The 21,099-nt window shown below is 34.5% G+C and overlaps 1 protein-coding gene across 1 annotated transcript; it reads right to left on the reverse strand.

Annotated features, from left to right (window-relative positions):
* Nucleotides 1–1,097: 1,097 nt before the first annotated feature.
* LOC145668550 (cytochrome P450 6j1-like) lies at nucleotides 1,098–19,230 on the reverse strand. Its single transcript, XM_081736538.1, has 5 exons — nucleotides 19,100–19,230; nucleotides 12,451–13,388; nucleotides 9,708–9,929; nucleotides 5,547–5,798; nucleotides 1,098–1,432 (listed from the first exon to the last, which is right to left on the reverse strand). Exons 2-5 carry the CDS (start codon nucleotides 13,385–13,387, stop codon nucleotides 1,269–1,271), a joined length of 1,575 nt encoding a protein of 524 aa, XP_081592664.1. The 5' UTR covers nucleotide 13,388; nucleotides 19,100–19,230; the 3' UTR covers nucleotides 1,098–1,268.
* Nucleotides 19,231–21,099: the final 1,869 nt, after the last annotated feature.

Consider the following 21,099-nt stretch of genomic DNA (forward strand, 5'->3'; position numbering starts at 1 on the left):
TAAATTGCACTCTTTTTGAAAATATGAAAATTGCAATTTGCGGCATTAATGGTATTTTGACATTAAATTCAGGCTTTAATTATCACTGTTGCGAATTTTTGAACAACCATGCGCCGTTCTGAATTTTAGTGCATTTTAAATATTTTTATTTGACCATTCTACGTAATTTTCTAATAATATTTACTTTGAACAACAACAACTGAATCATCATATGCCGCCTTCATTGCACAAGGGGAAAATCCACTTTCGGCTATTTTGGACATATTCCATGTCTAAGATCTCAATCTGGAAGATCCTTTCAGAATTTAAAAGATTCATGGCATTATAATGTAAATAAAGTATTAAGGGGACAGATTACTAAATATTTGTCAAAAGCTAACAATTTTTCTTTTGCCAGTTTTTCGTAAATGAAAAGAGATAATGAAATGTAACTTACCTCAATAATAGATAATGCTATTATACACCCATAGAAATTACAGTGTAACCAGAATTTGAATTAAGCAAAAATCTAGGTTAAGGGAACGACTAGAAAAATGAATTCAACGGTAATTGATGACTTATCATGCTGTCTGTGTTCCTTGTTAACTACTTTTTAAATAGTATTTGTATTTATTCTGTAATAACTTACACACGTTATTACAAAATAAATACAAATATTATTTAAAAAGTAGTTAACAAAAAACACATACAGCATTATAAGTAATCAATTACCGTTGAGTTCATTTCTCTAATCGTTGCCTTAACCTAGATTTTTGGGTAATTCAAATTTTCGTCACACTGTAATATCTATGGATGGCAACACTGAAACTTTTTTCGATTCGTATTTGTGGGTGTATAATGACATTATCTATTATTGAGGTAGTTACATTTCATTATCTCTTTTCATTTACGAAAAACTGGCAAAAGAAAAATTGTTAGGTTTTGAAAAATGTTTAGTAGTCTGCCCCCTTAACTTGCCCGTATATTTAAGGATATCGTACAAACTTCTTGTCACCTTTTATCACAACTTGGATAATAGGACTTGGTTCGTTTGTGCTCTGAATGTTGCAAATATAAATGTAGGTGAAAAATATTATATACTAGGCAAAATGTAAAACTCTCAGTACTAGAAGATTTATTTTAAAAGTTTTGTTCTACTGGTATGAAAGATAAGTTGTTAAATCATATGAAACTATTGTAATAATATAGAAAATATGTACAAAGACAATTGTAAAAATGTGGTGAATATCAACAGTTACAAAAAACCTGTACATAATTTCAATATTTTGTTAAATTTTCATAATTTGTAACCACATTCCATCTTTGGATGCAAGTACGAAAGATTTCGGATCCATTTTCAGTGGAATTGTAGTTTTTGCACAAGGTCTCACTTTATACTTCCTTAATAAAGTGATAAGGCCAATTTTAGTTTGTAATAAACCAAACCGCATTCCTGAAATAAACAAATTAACTTCTATAAATTTTATATAATGCATTATGGTCTTCTTAAAAATACACTGATATCTTTGAAATACACACACTCAGGTTTCTTTGTTTTTACGATAGTCATTTTAGCAAATGTTCTTAGAATAATAGAAGAACACAATACAAGTAATAAAGTATACATATTCAGAGAGTACAATACGTATAGTGAAAGTTGTTTTAGGTTTATGTTAATGAATTTGTTTCCCTTACTAGCTTAAAAAATATCGCGACCCGCCCGTCGTTCAGGTCAATACAAGCCCTGTCTGTCTCTCAGTTTCCATTGGAGAAGATTGCATTGAAGCACAGCTTGATCAAATTGGTTCCGTTCCTCTCGATAAACTTTCCAAAGACGGTCGAGTGTGCGCGGCTGTCGACGACCCAACGCTTGTTTCTAAAACGGGTAACTTCAAAAATCCATTGGATGTGCATCAGAGGATTTCACAGTAACGTCTACAAGAAGAAATGCATCATGAGACCCGCTTCACGTGTCATCCGCTCCGCTGTCCCTATTGACTGTACGTATTACTCGACATCTTGCCTCGGTGAATGATAGCATGAGATGTTTTGCCGCCATATAGGGATGAATATCATGGTTGTAAAATAGCTTCAAACTATTTGTCTTGTAATGAACTCCATTGAGTTTATACTTTTTGTTCATTCTGCGTAACGTAACTTTGTAATTTTAGCAGTAACCATCAACAATTAGCCAGAATGTCTTCTGGAATCACGAGGACGATAGAAGATGGCAATTTCTTTATCACATTCCGACTGATATACTCACGCCTCATCCAGAACCACTGCAAACGTCCACTTGTTGGCTGAAAGATGCCGTTCGTACGGGATACGGACAAAATCTCGCGGCCGAAACATCGCCGCCCAAAATCTTGCCGGGCCAAAACCTCGCCGCCCAAAATCTCGTGGGCCAAAATCTCGCCGGGCCAAAACTTTGCGTTGCCAAAACCTATCCGCCCAAAACCTCGCGGGCCGAAATCTCTCCGGGCCAAAACCTCGCCACCCAAAACATCGCGTGGCCAAAACCTCTCAGCCAAAACCTCGTGGGTCAAACTCTCGCCTGCATCTTAATAAAAATTCAGTGTAGTATAAGAATATCTGCTGCTTTTTCATATAAGTAAAAAGAAAAAAAGGAAGGAAGGGCTTGGTGTGGTGAGAGTAGGGGCGCCGAAATCTCTAGCTACGGCTCTGTATATATATCCCCCTCCCTTTTGTTGGGCCGACAAAGTGAAATTATAAAAGACATCCTAGGGTTGAACCTCATCTATATTGAAAATTTGATTGAGATCGGTAGGATGGCTCCAGAGGTATAATGTAACAAACATAGTCATTTAATTTATATATATATATATACATTTAAAAAGCATGCATTCGAATTTTTCTTGTCATTATTTTAATGAAATTATGTATTACTAAATATATGCTAATTAGTAATTAATTAACTAATTAACTAATTATGTATTACTATGTATGTATTACTAAATATATACATATAGTAATATATAGTACATTCTACATTAAAGATATCGTCGTGAAGAGGTTTTATCCTGACGACATTTCTTCCCAGGCGACACTACGTCTCGCTTAATTTAGACCAGGCGAGATTCTGTGTCGCGAGATCATTACAACGAGGTTTTGGTCAGGCGAGATTTTGGGTATGACGATATTTTGGGGCGCGAGGTTTCGGAAGACGAGGTTTTGGCAAGGAGAGGTTTTGGCCCGGCGAGATTTTGGCCCGCGAGGTTTTGGTCCGCGAGGTTCTGGCCGCGAGGTTTTGTACCCAAACCCGTTCGTACATATTTAGACTGTTCGTCTTCTTCTCTATGATGTGAGAGAGACGAGCATATGAACTCAAGTCTTATGCTTCTTCACCAATCTTGTGCAATTATGTGATTTACGGTCCCATCGGAACCTTGTACTGTCCTTAGTAACATTTTTGAGAAGGTGACTTGGCACATCGTACATAGGAACTCATTTTCTTCACTATGTTTAGGGCATGGGACACGGTTCCAGCAACAGCAGAGGCATCGTTGTGAGCTATTCAACAGAGCACTGACTTTTTATTATATTTTATGCGCAAAAACTTTCTGTTACACTCTGTTTATTCATTTTGTTAGAACTATAATAAATATTAAAAAAAAATGCATAAAGGTAGCCCTCCGAAAGGGCTGTAAAATTTAGAAGCCTTATCACTAGTACCCGGAAGTTGAGAAAAACTACTCTTTTTTTACGAGTGCCCGAAGACGAGGCTTAACATAATATATGTTCATTTTGGGTCATTGTAGGCCAGAAAATGATGGATTTTATTTGTCCTTTTTAACATTTTTCGGCGTTTTATCGTTTATTGGTCTTTTAAAAATCTTTTCATGTCTTAACGTCTTTTCTTCTTCTTCTTCTTCTTCTTTTTGCACTTTATCTTTCGACAATAAATTTACTGACCATTAACTCGAATCACCACCACCTCTTATTTTAAACACGTTTTCTTCAATAAAGAAAATTCCAAAGACATTTTTAATCGACTGGACTGATCAGATCAGATCTGCAACAATCACAAGTCAGATAAGGAGGCGTGACAATGTTCTTCAGCAAGGATAGGGTGAGGTGGGGAACTTTTCTTATTTTAGTTTGTACTTCAGTTTGTGGAAGAATGACAGACTATTAACCTACCAGAAGCTTGTATTTTTTGAGGATTGTATTCATTAAATATGTAATTCTAATTAAATTGGGTCTTATTTTTACGTCCTTTTTTCCAGTTTTTGGTCTTTTTTTAAAAAAGCTATATTTAGGTCTTGAACTTGCGATTCATACTTATCACCATTCACATACACATACACTCCTTGAAAATCGTTATTCAGCACTTTTGAACTACAGCAATAACATGTTGAGCGTGTTCACACGTGTTGCTAACCCTTTTGGGAACATGTGTAATTTATGCGCCTTCGGTACGAGTGACCCGTGTTCGCTTCCCGGTAGGAGCTCATGGTATTTGGATTTCATGTTAATCTGTAGCTCTATGTCTCGTATAGTCTCAGTGCTGAACAAGAAGCTAAAGTCCAAATTAATCAACCATTGAACCACTGTATAGAAATTGAATTCGTTACCATAATCCTGAAACGACCTTTTGTACACCACAATAAATTTAAATAGAAAAATGCAATTTTTAGAACTGAAATCTTGGGTAAGAATTGCTTTAAATGTATGAAAGTATAGCCTTCTTGAGTAGGAGTTTTGACCGAAAATATATATATTACTTAACCTACATTATGTAAAAATCATATCGAAACACAAATTGTCTAAAGTAAAAATTGTTTCAAAAATTATATAAAATTATATTTTAAAAAATAAATATGAATGAAAGACTTTTCTACTTAACAGGCAGCCATGTTGTCTTAATCTAAAACAAGTCACGAAGATTGCTGTTTTAAATGCTTTTTGTTTTTCAAGAAAATACTTTAGTTCTGGGGCACTAAAATAGCAGACAACCGTATAATTGAAACGCCTCGACTGAAAGTGGTAGATGGAAAAATCTGTGAACAATGATTCTGCTTGCTAAGAAAGGTTTTTTTTTTTTACTCCGAGATAAAAAGTGACAGTTGGAATAACAAAAACGTGTACCTTAAAAAAAATTCGACTGTGAGTTAATACCAGTATCTTCTAAGATTTCACGAGATCTCTTTTTCATTCCATCATTTCATTTATTTCTCATCATCGTCGTCTCCTTTAGCCTAACCGGCATAACCGTGGGAAGTAAAACTGAAAGATTTCATTTCATTTCAAATCTATATCTACTGTACATCCTTATGTTTAAAAGTTGAATGAAAGAACAAAACATTTATATTTAACTTCGTCGTCAAACTTTTATGCTTTATTCAAGATATAGAGATTTCCCTCATATATATGTCAATCTCGACGTTAGCAAGAGAAACCTGGATGGTAGTCTTGGTTTTTGTCCAAGTCCCATACATCGTCAGCGCTAACAAATGATCTGAAACACCAATTAATCAAATGAAATACTAACAAAAATCACAGCTACATGCACATATTAACTTGAAATGTTAGTTAAAACTTACCTATACATATTCGTGGACCCTCTCCGAAGGGCAAATACGTGAAGGAAGGTCGTTTGCTCTTGTTTTCTTCATTGAACCTCTCTGGAATAAACTCCTGAGGATCTGGAAAGTATTTGGGATCGTAGTGAAGTCCGTAGACAGGAATAAATACTTCTACACCTTTGTTAATGGTGATATTAGTCCCTGGGATCGTGTAATCTTCATTACATTCTCTGGTGAGCACCGGAGCCGGAGGATATTTTCTCAGAGTTTCTGCAAGAAAAATAAAAAATGAATAAATAAATAAATAAATAATAACTATAATTATTTTGTTGATACTTGCTTTAGAATACTTTATATATACCAAAATAAAGCAAAATTAGAAATAAAAAGGGAATTGATAAAACACATGAAATGGTACCACCAAGGATGTAATGCTGTAAAGCCAAAGAAATAATATTCCTCAGTATTTTTTTCTAACTTGGTTTCCTGTAGACCTATCTCTTATTTTTTTTAAAATTAAGACTAAGATTTGTGTAATTTCCTTGCACATTTTTAAAGATATAGATTCTATCATATTACTAGCATGTAACGAACCAATGTTCAAAGATATTATATATGTATTGATCGATGGGTCTCATTGAATTAAAATTATAGCGGGGTAAATGCTCATTGGTATTTTTCGAGAAAATGAACATTTTTTTAAAATATAAATCTAATAGTTAATATTTGAGTCTAATAGTTCATCAGTTAATATACTAAAGATCTACTGAAGAATGACCTCATGAAGTTTGCCATTATGACACTAGCAAGTATGTTTAATTACTTAAAATACAAATTATGATTAACTCTAAAATAGTAATTTGTGTTTAATTAACATTGTGTAAAGATGAAACGACTTGGAGCTGAATAAAAAGCTATTTTAAGGGCAATTTCTGATGCGTATTTTTTTTTTCGTGACTATCGAGAAAAGCGATTTTTTACGGTGTTAAAGGTTTGTTATTCGGCAAAATAATAATTGATAGTTATACTCTGCTCGGGCAGATCATTTATTTATCTACGCCAAGATATGCAAAATAAATATTTATTTAATTATAATAGGTTTCAGACAGCACTAGACCTTTTTACACTGAAACATTTTAACATTTATGTAACATAACAATAGAATAACAATTTGAGCTCAAGATGGTACAGCACAATGCAACATTACATTAATAGTTTATTTATAGATGATCTGAAAGTATATTCATTTGAAATAACGTCTACAGTTTCTGGTAACTGATTATACGTACTAACAATTCGGGTTAGAAGGGATCTTTGAACAATATTAACTCTCGCAGCTCGAGTGTAAAAGAGATCACTAGACCGTGTTGTTCTAGCAGGTACGCGAAAATTGATCTGACTTAATAGCTGTTCACATGATATATGGCCATTTACGATTTCACTCGTAACAATGATTGCACAACTTGTAGTTTATTTCATTTCATCATATTGTAAATCAGACAATGCCATATAGAAAATATAACGATACTTGGTAGGTTTCGAAAAGATGCAATATAAATTGGTATAGAATTAGATTTTTAAATAACTATGTCGACTTGGAATGAAACTCATGGAACGAGAGTATCAGACTGGATGTTCGGCGTTGAAGTTATAATGCAGGAGTATTATTTAAACAACAAATTATCAAGTCGCGATGTATTAACATAAAAAAACAGAAGCAGTCATGAAAAAGTGAAAGAGAAACTAAAACTAAAGATTCGACTTTAGTTCGTGGCATTACAAAAATTAGCTTTTGCAAGGTTTTTTATATTCATAAGCTGTTTATAATGATTTTGATTTCTCTCTCACAATACATACATAGCCTATCCTATCTTCTTGTTACTAAAGTCTTGTTTTACAGATACAAGATATATCGGGTAAATAAAATCACTACTCGTCGCATGAGAACCAGAGAGACGTAACTCTAAAAATACAGTTTTCGTTCCTTCATGTTTTGATATAATTTTGACAGCCCCACTTGGTGTAAATGGAACGAAACGCCATCTGTACTCCTTGTCGATCATCTATTGTAACGCAGCTCAATTACCATCTTATTAAAAACACATCTTTCAAAGAAAATAATACTGTATTTTTGTCATCTCGCCTGTAAACCTACGGAAATGGAGATACGTTCCTCTAGTTCTCATGCAACGTACTATTTCTCTCATTGTGTGATTCTTCCTCGAATGTTAACGGAGTGGCTTCAATTCGGAAATTGTATTTTTTTTTTCTTTCTGCCTCTTGAATTTTAACGGATCGGTTTGGAATTGTGTATTGTATTTCTTTCCTTCTCTCTTTTAAATTTTAAGGTTGAGGGTATTTTGGTTCCAATACAGTACGTTTATAAGAAAAAGAGGTCTTGAATATAACTGTTCTCAGAAGTGAAAGAAAGAGAAAAGGGAGTAGAATATATTTTTTTTTATTGGATAAATCAAGGGTTGATAAATATAACAATAATATATTGAGTGTATCACGTTGGATATGGTCGAACATGTATCACAATTATGCCATATATTATCGTTATCAGCCATTCCTTTGTAATTGAGCTCGTTCGGGAGATTTGAGCTAAGTTACTTCAAGCAAACTGTTACGGTTATAGTGATTATGGTATAGGCATGTAGACGATCATGATTGATAATGCCTGCATAGAATAAACAGCACTTTCTTAAAACATTAGTATTGATTTCTCCAAGACTATATGGGGTAGATTAACCTCGTACATTGATAATGGCCTTGCTGTATACTGTAAATGGTTTTAAAATATATAGTTATGGGCAGTGCCGGATTTACGTATAAGCTAAACAAGCTATAGCTTAGGGCCCCACTCTCTTGAGGAACTCCCCCAAAATAAAGAAAAAGTCTGGATTTACATTTCCAATATGAGAGAAACTGTAAATAAGACAAAATCTACATATAGAAACATTGCTTCGTGTTGTGTAAGTCCTACGATGTAAGTAATGAGTTCCCTTTCTGCTAGCCAAATTTTTAAAATATCACTAGTTTCTTCATTTCTGTATATAGGACGCCTACGTTCATCAGGATACATAAAGGGCCCCATTACATTCAATAGCTTAGGATCCCTACAAACCTAAATCCAGCTCTGGTTGTGACTCATCCTTTAGAAATGATGGCCAATAAAGTGATCCATACAGTGAGCACTAGAATATTAAAGTCATTTCCGTTCCTTCGTGACCAAAATGATTAACAACAGCAAGGGGTACATAAAATGAATATAAATATGGTAGAAATAAATCAATGTTTCCCACGAAGCGTGAGTCCCTGACTGATAAACAACAGGCAAAAGCAATCGAGCACATGAATGATTTGAGTGTCGAGTGTGTTGCGGAATCATTATTTGATACCATTTTGTTACTTATAATACCTTGGCAATTAAGTAGCATGAAAGATGTGTGGTTGTGTGTACTATGTGCACTGGTTACTTTACTAAGGTGCTGCAGTTAATCATATTCTACTTTATAACTTACCAGCAGAGGTAAAAGTGGATCACGCCATCCCCCGTGCCTATCCTTATCGATTGTAATTTTTTAGGAACTGGGGAATGCCTTAGATATTTTTTGGAAGTGGGCGGATGACATCCCCCTGCATTCCTCCTCACTTTTACCCCTGCTTACGAGTCATGATTTGTACATAAATAAGATCATTGGAAATTACTCTTTTTTTCGAAAGCAATAGAAACTATCTTGAAATTTTTGATTTTGCACAGTTACATTCTCAACCTGAACCCAAATTAGCCCGATATTGTATGTACAACGTAACTAAATCAAAATTTGCATTGCAAAAAAAAAAAAAAAAAAAAAAATGATGATGTAGATGGTTTTTGAGGTGATCGACTAATGATGGAGCAATATTCTTGAGGGACGATAGTCGAAAAAGTGTACTAAACAATAGCATTAACAATTGAATAGCACAGCAATAGCATAAACAATAGCAATAGCAGATTGAATACATGTAGAATAGGATCATATTGTTACATTATTTGCTAATTAAACTAGGTAGAAATAATTGGAACAACGTTAGGCGAACTATACGATGGTGTTTGCATGCATGAATTAGCTCACTCATCTAAGTTTTTGCATCCCAAAGGAATTTATATTTTATAATGTAGGACAAAATACATACCACTCACAACCATATCTAAATACTGCATATCTTGTACAGCCTCATATGTAACGGAATTGTTGTACTTGGCTAACACTTTATTGATTTCTTCCCGTGCTTTGTCCTGTATCTCCTGATGAAGTGAAAGTTCGTATAATGCAAAACTCATAGTTGTTGATGATGTTTCGAATCCAGCAAGGAAGAAAATTAATACTTGGGCTGTAATGTCATCATGGTCGAATTCTGAAATTAATAATAGGTAGAACGTAAAAATTCATTGATTTTTTTTTTATGCATGAATACCTTAATACCTGCACTGTAATATTGTATAATATACTTGAAAGACTTCTGGAAAATAAGTATCTGCAGTTTATAGATTTCTTCATTTTCTCCACTTTAATCTATATTATTTGAATGCTACGTCTAGAATTTGATATTGTACTGTGACAGAAAATCGTAATTCGGCACCAAAGTGTAGAAAATACGTATGTCATGTTAAATAGTGAAAGAACATTATCCATATGTATGTAAATATTTCATATTTTGTAACATTGTTTTCCGTATTCGCAAATAGGTTAGCAGAAAAGTTTTCAAATGTAATTATTGTATCTGATAGAACATGACACTTCTGAGAATACCCTACTTCGACTCTTGATATTTCGGCTCATTCTACGTGGGTCAATCCATTTGGAATCACCCAATGTTGAACTTAAAGGTTGCTGACATTTTTTCTTTTTGTACTACATTTAGAGGATTGAAAACAAGCATTCATTCATTTTTTAAATGCTAAGTTATCTTCTGAACGGCTATTTTATATAGGCACATAAATCTATTTTACACTTTACAAAGATTTGCGGTAAAAACTGCGGTTTCGTTATTTTAAAGACATTGGTTTCCAACCGAAACTATTTGAAAGAGAATTAAGTGTACACTCATGTCCAAAATTATTGTCGCATGTCTATAAATATGTTGTTGTGGGAATATAATTTGATAACGAATTCTCCCGGTATTTCTTACAATGTTAATATGTATATAATCGGCAAAGACATGTATGTAGCAAATTTCATGTCCAAAGAGCAGTAAATAAGAACAATAAAACGAAAATAAAACTTTCTTGTCCATTTACCAATATTTTGTTTTACCCATTCTAATTTTCGTATTTATAATTCTTTTCCTATGAAATTTACCACAAATACACATTTCCCGATTATACACATAGTATCAGCATTAAAAGTACCCTGCAAAATCATTATCAAATTATATCCTTACAAGAAGACAGTTATACCGTAGATATGCGACAATCATTTTAGACATGAGTGTACATTTCATGTCCAGGGTACATTTAAGCCTATTACACTACAAATACCTTTTTAAAAAATGTTGGAAATTAATATCTGGAAAACGCAAATTGTTATTTTAAAATTAAAAAATTTAAAGAAAAAGTAAGACTCATCGTTACTTTTTTCAAGGTATATGTTTCGTGCCTACTGATTCTTAAAACATTGATATCTCAGAGTTTCATTCGTCTGTGGTCATAGGTCTTCAAACATTGCAATATCTCAAAAGGGGTACACTTCAAAAATCTCAAATTTTTACAAAACAATCACTATTTTTGTGATAACAAGTGGTTAAAATCTGATCACTAACACTAACTAAAAATGAGGATGACAAATGTCAATAAAAAGATCATTGTTTCCTTAACTTGTTTCTTCAATTTTCCCGATCCATCAGATTATTATCATACACAGACATAAATATACTTCAACGATCTAGCTTGACTATGTACTAAAGAATCATATGTCAGAAGTATTAAATTGGACTATACACGTAAAAAACATCTCCGCATTTCCTTATGTTTTCTAAAACCCTATTAATTTTTCTTTTCTAATTCTTCAACCAGGGCCATATCATCTTCAAACCGTATACAGATAATTATTCTATCTCCTACGAAAATACTTTCTTCATTATTCATACCCTTCTTCACTATTTCTTCTAAGTTAGATATAAATTCAATAACTATTGTCATATTAGCAAGAATGAGTTGTTTTCCTTTTCGTTTTGGAAGAAATTTATCATTAACAGAACAAATTTAATTTGTGACAGTCAATCAAGACGATAGACGTATGCATTGATAATTATATTTCAGTCTTTTCCACCGAATTTTGGCCTTATAACCTAATGTGTTGGACTTTAATTTGTTTAAGTTAAATATTAGGTATCTATTTTTTCATGCTAAACATCTATTACAATCAAACTAAACATTTAATTATTACTCAACCTATTGAAGCATCAGATGCAGTAAGTACAAAAAAGATCAAATTTAACATTGGTGAAATTCTTTGTTTAAGCAGAGTAATAAACCATAAAATTCAAGCAAATCATATCCTAGTTAATTCCAAAATAATTTTTAGATGTGACCACTACCAATTAAATCCAACAAAGAACTATTAGACTAAGTTAGCTGTCATTCACTTTAAACATTTTTGGTTCAGCTTAATCAAAAGAAATAGTAAAATTTGTTGCCATCAGTAAGTCTAGAATATTCACAGTTTGCTTTAATTCCTTAAAAATGTGTTTTTTTGTGTATAAATATTCTCCCTCCTAAATTTTTTAAAATTACGATTATGTCAGTTGAAGAAAGATATATTCTTAAACAAATTTTCACTTTTTTTTCCTTCTTTCAAGAAACTATAATTTTTAAAGAATCATTTAAAGAGTTCTTATACTGGATATTTAAAAACTAAGATCTTTTTTTAAAGCTTACCTATATTTTCACTCTTCGCAGCATTGGTTTCATTTTCGTTGCTTTGAGTAAGTTCATCATCTTCCACATAACCTTTCTTCTTAATCTGCATGAGTAAATCTATGAAATCATTCCTCACAAAGTTATTGTTTTCTCTGTATTCCATCGTGTCTTTCACCAATGTCCTAAAGAAATTACTAACTCTCTCAGGTGCAAATTTTAAGCGAAGTAGATCAGCAACTCTTGGAGATAATACACGAAGGGCGCGCACAACACCGTTTCTTAAAGATGGTTTAAATATTTCTCGACCCATTCTCCGAAACTCTGAATCCTGATTTTGTACAGTATTACACTTAATGCCAAAAGCGCAAGAAGCGATGACATCAGTCGTGAAATTCGCTAAAGTTTCTTTCACTTCAATAATTTCTTCGTTTATTGCCATCTTATCTAAGTATTTGTCTAATTCTGTTGCACTTTCCAGAATTAAATACATCATCTTTTTAATTTTACCTGAAGTAAAAGTAGGAGTCATTTTAATTCTTAAATCACGCCATTTCTGTCCTTTAGCATTGAATAGATGCTTTGCACTTAGAGGGTCAATCTTTTCATTCACTTTAAAAGAATGGTCACGAAAATGTGAAAAGTCTTTCACCAAAATTAACTTTATAATTTCTGGGTCTCGCACCAACAATATTTGTTGAAAAAGATTACGAATTCCAACAAATTTATGGTCTTGAGATTGGAAATAAGCATCTCTGGCGTCTTCTCCTAAGTTCTTCTTTAACGATATTGTGTTCTTAAAGTTACCAATGATGGATTTGGGTGGAATAAATGGTACATTTCTTCTTTTCCAATACGTCTGTTGGTATCGTACCCAAAAGTATAGGATACCAACAACTCCTATGATTAAGGAAACTAACTCCAGAACCCAGTGTTCAAGCTCAAATGTCATATTCATTCTGAAATAATAAAAGAAATAAATGCAATCAATGTAGTATTTACACTTTAAGATACCTATATACAGTTATTATTTTCTAGTGGTACGCAGTACCAGTACTATTTTCTAAAGCGTTTAACAAATTGCGATTTCTCTATCCACTTTTTCATTTTTGTATTTACAAGATGTGAATGGATAATGTGAATTTTTCAATTTAAATTACAGTAGAACCCCTCTCGTCTGCCCTCGGCTGGTCCGTTACACAGTGGTCGGAAACTTGGAAAAAGCGGACAAAAATAGTTTATTCGGAAACATTGGAAGTTGACGGACGTCTCTCTATCGTTCTATACGTAATTGTCCTTTCTAAATCGATTGCAACTACTGCGAAAGTGATTCGAAGAACCTCTGCTGCAATACGTGCAGTTATATATACAGGGTGGTCCAAAAGTGTGGAAACCCCTCGCATAAATGTTAAATACTGCAAAATATAACCAAAGGAACAATGTAGGGGAGTAATAAATGTGAGGAGAAATTGGGGAGGACATAGAACAATGAAAGCCGCCATCTTGAAATCCACCATCGTGAATCATACATACAGTTTATAAATTGAAAACATAACGTGTTGACGCCTTATACGAATTTGGCATCGCTAGCCAGTACGAAGTTATGACAGGTATTAATATGCATCCAAGAAGCGGTTACGGTTCTACGTGCTCTCCTTTTAAGTGTATGTGCAGCTAATAAAAACGGTGTAAAACAAATGTGTGTTTGGTCTTGTGATACAAAATTGAAGTTCGTGGTTTTGCACTCGCACCATCTTCGAAGAAACACTGATAATTACTGGAATGTAATTTAGTTCAGGATTACGTTGTTTCGCTAAGATTAAAAGATTCAGCATAGAATCTTCTTATATAATATTGCACTGACTTGTAATATGCAGCAGCTCCACATGACTGATAGTTTATCACTGCAATATGTATGCGGTTTTCACTACAACTTTGATTCAGGGACGAAGGGCAATCCAAATTAAGTACGGTACAAGACAATATGGCTTTTCCCTTTGTAAGGCTCAGATTGCGGATCTCGATTGCGACCACAACAACATTACTCATCACGCATTTGCAGTTAGATGGGACTGAGTCCTTCAGCTGCACTTGGCTGCAGTTACTTCCAATGCTCAACCCTTGGACTATTTATAGTCAACTCAATAAACCTTATATTGCAAATGAGCAAGTATAAAGTTAGACTGCAGACCTACTAACATCAGCGTATATGTAACTTTTCGGTAGCACTAACAAAGCTATCATATAAATTATATGACAATGGATAGCAAATAAAACTCTTCAATAAACACAGAGTATTTGAGTCCAATGTACTATTCAACTGCTTTCGTCCACTTCAGAAACGATATAAATGGTTAAAACACATCATATTGTTTGGTTCATTTTTTACTGATTTTCGGAATTGTTATTCATTCATGTTTAGATGCATTTTATAGACAGCGAAAATATCTCTATGTCCTGAAACTCCGGGTTTGGACGCAGGAGAGATACTTATAATAAAATATCAATACCGATTTCATAGGCGGCGAAGGTAACAAAATCGATTATTTACCACTTTGTCACAGTTTCCGACCACTATGCGTCACTTCCGTTGATCTGACCGTGCTCAAACCGAAATTGTCCCGACTCGTCGATGACTCACGAGGCCCATTGTTGTTTACTGCCATCGTGGCATTGTTGTTTACTTGCTATTACAGCGTATACGCTTTAGTGCTCCGTCATCTCTTGTATCGCTTTCTTTCGTTGTGCGTGTTTTCTGTACTGTACTGTGCAGTTTCTAGTGCTTACTGTTCATTTGTTTTTACTGTAGAGAGTAATACAGCCATTTTTGAACCCAGAAGTTACTTTTTTTTTTTACAAAGTAATTGTGAAGAATCGACTTATCATACTGGACTAGCAATACATAAGAATGTGAAAGCAAACACCTGTTTCATTATAGAAACGATTTACAAATGTGGGTTGGGAAAGGACAAGGGAATTACCAGGTCTTTCCAAAGACATCATTTATCTGCAGTATACACTTTTCGTGTTATCGTTCTCAGGAAGAAACACTACACCATTTGTTAAACAAAGTTTGGCTAAAGCAATCGGTAGTGTAGTGATAGCGTGCTAGACTTCCAAGTGAAAAGTCTTGGTTCGATTCCGTATCAGGTAGTATGATTTTTTTCGCATAAAATAATGGCTGCAAACAGAGATTCATCTTCTGATGGAGAACTTACAAGACATCACTGCCGATAATTCGAATAAACAGTGTGTGTGTTCTACATCATACACTCCAATGATAAGTATGTTTCATATTTATACTCGTTCCCCCTCTCTTTCTTTCTTGACGTTTCCCTATCCCTTTGCATCTTTCACTTTTCCCCCTCTCTCTCTTTCACACACACACGCACTTCATGTTCCAAAGTTCATGTCCTGGTCATCTCTGACAGAAATACTGTGTAAAAACAAGGGAATAAGTAAAAATCTCCTTTTTATTCTTTGGGTTACCGAGTCTCAGCCGAATTAGCGGGTCACTACGGATTTAAATCCTCGACCCAGTGGGGGTCTATAACCTAACCAACATCATCCGACTGACACGATGATCCGTTTGAGCTCTTAGCATGTTCATTCTATCTGTGCAAACTACGTTATATCCGGAAGAGATGAAATCAATGGTGGATGTTCGGAACAGATGCATCTTCGGAAAAGACTAGAAAATTGTAACCTCTTTGGTTACTTGAAAACAAAATAATTTTTATAGTAGTTCGACACAAAATTTGTTCTCATCCTATAATTCAATGTGTTTTATTCGCATTAAAATTTGAAACATGCTACATCTATGAGGAACATAAACTTTTCCTTTCGAACATTTGTAACTTTTCATTACGATACAGTTTGGAGTTTTAATATAGGGTATTTCGGATAGAAATTTAGCAGTAAAATAGCACTCTTTAATTTTCTCTTTCTTTCTTTCTTTCTTTCTTTTCCTTTTCATTTCCTTTCGTGTTTTTTTTCGTTCAGTTTGCATTAGTAGTCTGAAATGGAGGATATGACCAAAGCTATCTATTGGGTATATTAAAATGTATTTTGGATCAGTACGTCCAATGAACACTACCAAATTTGCAATCGAACCACGCAGAAAGAAAGCATGTGTGTTAAACTTTTGACATTATCCTAGATGTGTCTCGAAGATATACAATTCTACTGGAAATTGAGTATGCTATCATTATGAAAGTGACATAATGAATGTTTATAGCATCCTCTGTATATTCGAATAGTGAAAAAATGTGTAAAAACAAACGTTATTTCAATATTACTGTTGGATTTCTGGAAACGGAACTTTATATTAGGTTCTTTTCTTACTACGTTTGAATTCCACAGTTTTATCTATTCTCCCTTTTCTTTTTCTTCTTCTTCTTCTTCTTCTTCTTCTTTCCTCTTCTCTCTCTGTCTCTCTCTGTCTCATTTTTGAATCTCTGTGTAATAGACATCCATTGGTTTCAATTTTCGATTGTGTGTGTTTCAGTTTCTCCCTACATCAATTTATGAATCTTGTTTCGTCTCGGTTTTGTTACTTCATTTTATCGAAACTAATATATGTGTAGTTTGAAATCAGAATTGCGCTCATGTTGTTAGCTAATTTTAGTATGGGCGAGAAGAAAGGAGGAGAGAGAGGGGTTCTCTTTACCTGATAGGATTATGAGATAAGAAAGTGCATATTGGGTGGCCTAACTGCAGAGCGTTAACTGTCGCAATTTTTTGATGCGGAGTGTCCAATGATAAAGGAAATAAACACAAAGTGGTTAGATGTGAGAAGCATAACTGTAAATCAGAAAGAGAAAGCAGTTTTGCTGAGACAAATCATGGACATAATGTTTGTGCAGGAGAACCTGCAGTTATTAGGAAAAAATAGGAACAATATATTACCTAAGATAATAGTAGGTAAGTTTATCGAAACGTGTTTTACTATAGGATTGCTAGTATCTTACATTGTACGAATATAAAAAAGACAAAAAGCATCGAAATTCGACAATAAACTCATATTTTTTGTCACTAAACACGATTTGAGGATAAAACAAGCATCTTCATCAGAGATTCTGTAAGAAGATTATTTGAGGTAAGTCAAAATGTGATTGAGGAGAGGAAATTTACTATATTCACCTAATAATTCACACTCTACTTTCAGCAATCACTAAATTTCAACACAATGTAATTGAAGTTAACCGAATTTTAAATCGTCCCTCAAATTCTTCTTTCGTATCACGGGGCCGCGGTGGCTCAGTGGTAGAGCGTTCACCTCTGGTGCTTGGGGTCCCGGGTTCGATCCCAGCCCCCGCCAAGTGAACTTTGTGGTGGACAAACACCGTGTGCGTGGGTTTTCTCGGGGTCCTCCCGTTTCCTCCCACTTTCTTCATTCCACCATTTCATTCATCACTCATCATCACCGTCTCCTTTAGCCTAACCGGCATAAGCGTGGGACGTAAAACTCAAAGATTTCATTTCATTTTCTTCTTTCGTATCATACTAGGCTGATGCGAAACAAAGTGATTGAAAATTGTTGTTCTTTTATGTGGCATAATCAGTGGCAGCTCTTGAGGGACCAGTAAAAATCCAGATTTTATCACTGTAAGTTTAAGTCGGGACCCCGTAATCGAATGGTTAAAGCGTTAGGCTTACGTCCGCGTGGTCCTGGATTCGATTTCCGGCTGGTGATTCCCAACTTTTAACGTCCACCTACCGTCGTGATGCAAATGGGAAGTCACGTGAATAAAAGGCGTGAAAATCACTTTGTATAGGAAACTCCTGATACATCTGTTACAGACAGGGCAACGCACCGCGTTGAGCACGTGTTCGTCGCTAGGATGGACGTAGTTCAGCATGTCGCTAACAGATGGCGTTGCAATGGCCACACAATTACCACAAACAACAACTACGTTAAGTGGTTTGGTTCTTAAGGGTCTTCACTACAGCGAAATTAACCTACCGCTAATTTTAGAGTTTTTCTCTATCTTCAAAACGAATAAAAATATTCGAAAAGCGGAAACGTAGTGAACTAGACAATAAGATTTTGTATGTGATACCCTTATTATAACTCATCTATCTGCTTTCGATTTGCAACTGTAGATAGATTTAACACTTTTTGCGGGTTCTGTAAATAGCGACATGGCAAAAACAGATAGGTGAATTGTGGTAAAGGTATCACATACACAATCATATTGTCTAGTTCACTACGTTTCTGCTTTTCCAATATTTTGATTTGTTTTGAAGATATTAGAGAAAATCTCTAAAATTAGCGGTAGTTTAATTTCGCTGTAGTGAAGACCCTTAAGTTAATGAAAGAAAGCTTACTTAGTGTATTAATTTTTTTATACAGATTTCTAAAACTATCTACTTCTAGCTTATGGCCAATATCGTGTCTGTGGGTTTTCTCGGAGTAGTCTCTCGATCATTCCATATTCTTATTCCAGACGCTAAACTGAAAATTTTCATTTTCCTCTTTTAAATGCCACCTCTGAGTATTAAGAAAGGTCTTTACTTGATATCAATCTCTGAATCTCTTGATTTTGCGGTAAGCACATTACAATTGTGATCAAAGAAAAGAAAAGAAGGACGAAAGAAGTAGAAGGAAAAGAAAAGGCTTATTTCTAGCTAACATAAACAAAACATAAAGGAAATAGTTTTGACTTACTGTTCAGTGTGTGTGTGTGTGTGATTGTGGTCAGTTATTATGTGACGATGACTAGTATTCACTCACGGTGCGGAACTGAAACAAAACGTGAGTTAGAGATGAGCTTGTCCTTTCGAGGTCAGCTTCTTTATCCTTCTCATCATGAGAAGCACTTTCCAATGTCATTGAGAAAGAAAGAAAGAAAAAAAACGCGTAACGTCTATGTGCTATCTCAATTCAAGATAACCGAGAGTTATACATGATACAGTGGCGTACACAGAAGTTTGTCAAGGTGGTCATGCTTCCAAGTTCACATAATTTCAGGCGTGTATATACAGGGTATATAAAAAATTCGGGTCCATAGGCCAACTCCGTTACGAGTAAAGATATGAAAAAATGAAAAGAAATTAGAAAAATTGTTGGAAGTAAATGGTTCTCGATCTAAAATAATAATTTTTAAAATTACATCAGCCGTTTGGATCACAGATGGGCATTTTTGCTAACCCTCACTCACGCTCACCCTCAATCAATTCCTTCACATTCACACTCACTCGCCCTCACACTCAAATATTGAGGCACACATTGAGTATACATTTCGCAGTAATATTATATACAGGGTGTTAATGAACTATACCGACAAACTGTAAGAGGTGATTCTTCACACCAAAATACGAGAAAAAATTCATAAGGACCTGTGGGGGAAAAGTGCATAGTTTCAGAGCTAGGGCTGTCCAAATTCGCGAAGAAGCCAAATTTCAAGGAGCCCTATTTCAATTTGAGAAACTGTGGATGGTGGTTCTTATTAGCGTAAAGGAAGTCATGCATACGCAGTCTAAAGATGCACATTTCATTAATGTCCAAAGGGTGTACAGAGTATTCCCTGCAGGGTGAAATTCCCAGACATGCCATCTATCGAATTTTGAGATGTGCTCTGACATTATGATTGGTCCAAAGTAGGCAAACGATAAGCCTTGATAGCAGTGAACATGGAATCATTTGGTGCATTGTCGGAAGTGTTACGGATCGTCAGCAGCATGGTCCCTCGTACTCTTGAAACGCATGCTGCGATGTTTTCTTTCATGCTCATAACTGAAGAAAACGTGAAATATACCGTGATGGAATACATCGCATCACACGTTATTATGAACACAAAAAACATGCAGCTGCCGGTTCCTAACACTTCCAACTTCCCTCCGAAGCCCTGGATGTCTATTGTTGCCAAGGCTTACCTCCTGCCTACTGTGGACCCTCCTTGAAATCAGGGTATATCTGAAAACTCTATTGAGAGCATATCTGAGAACTACACCCTGTAGAGAACACGCTGTACACCTATTGAAAATTGATAAAATATGCATTTATGGATTGTGTATGCGTGGCTTCTTTTACACCGATAATGCCCACCATCCATAGTTTCTGGAATTCGAAATAGGGTATGTTGAAATTTGGCTATTTTGCAATTTTGGGCAGCTCTAACTCTGAAAATATGCACTTTTCGCCATAGGTGCATTTGAACTTTTTCTCTTATTTTGATGTGAGGAATCACCTCTTACAGTTTGTCGGCATAGTTCATTAAAACCCTGTATATTTATGTAGAAACTTGCCACTAGTATAAACCTAAATTTTGGCAATGGAAAGTAGTGTAATTTGATTTCAAAATTAATATTGAACATCACCAAGGTATTATTACGGAAGAAGATACACTTCACGATTTCTTTGGTAACTAACTGAAAGTTATATGCTTCAAAATAAGTGCTAGAATTTGTCATTCGCTTTTTTCTTTCATGAGTATAGGATTATTAAAAATTATATATACAATTTTTTTCCTTTCAGGAATAAATAGCTCGTTCATTGTGCAAGTGAATTAAGTTCACCTTTTAGTCATTCTGGGTGTATTTCACCTTTAAGATCTCTATTTGAATCTCCTTTCAGAGCTTCAAAGGTTCATATCTAGATATCGAACAGTAAATCACTATCGTAAGGTAAAAATAAAAAGGTGTAAACTTTTTCATGTAAGTGAGCGT

This window comes from Thermobia domestica, chromosome 13 (assembly GCF_964235325.1).
Source record: "Thermobia domestica chromosome 13, izTheDome1.hap1.1, whole genome shotgun sequence".
In the NCBI taxonomy this organism is placed as follows: Eukaryota; Metazoa; Arthropoda; class Insecta; order Zygentoma; family Lepismatidae; genus Thermobia; species Thermobia domestica.

Excerpts from the sequence above, each read along its gene's own strand:
- LOC145668550 (XM_081736538.1), bottom strand. The coding sequence starts at position 13,387 with ATGAATATGACATTTGAGCTTGAACACTGGGTTCTGGAGTTAGTTTCC. Across the intron at positions 5,799-9,707 it reads TTTAGATATGGTTGTGAGTG|AAACTCTGAGAAAATATCCT; the intron begins GTATGTATTTTG and ends TTTTTCTTGCAG. Across the intron at positions 1,433-5,546 it reads GGGTCCACGAATATGTATAG|GAATGCGGTTTGGTTTATTA; the intron begins GTAAGTTTTAAC and ends TGTTTATTTCAG.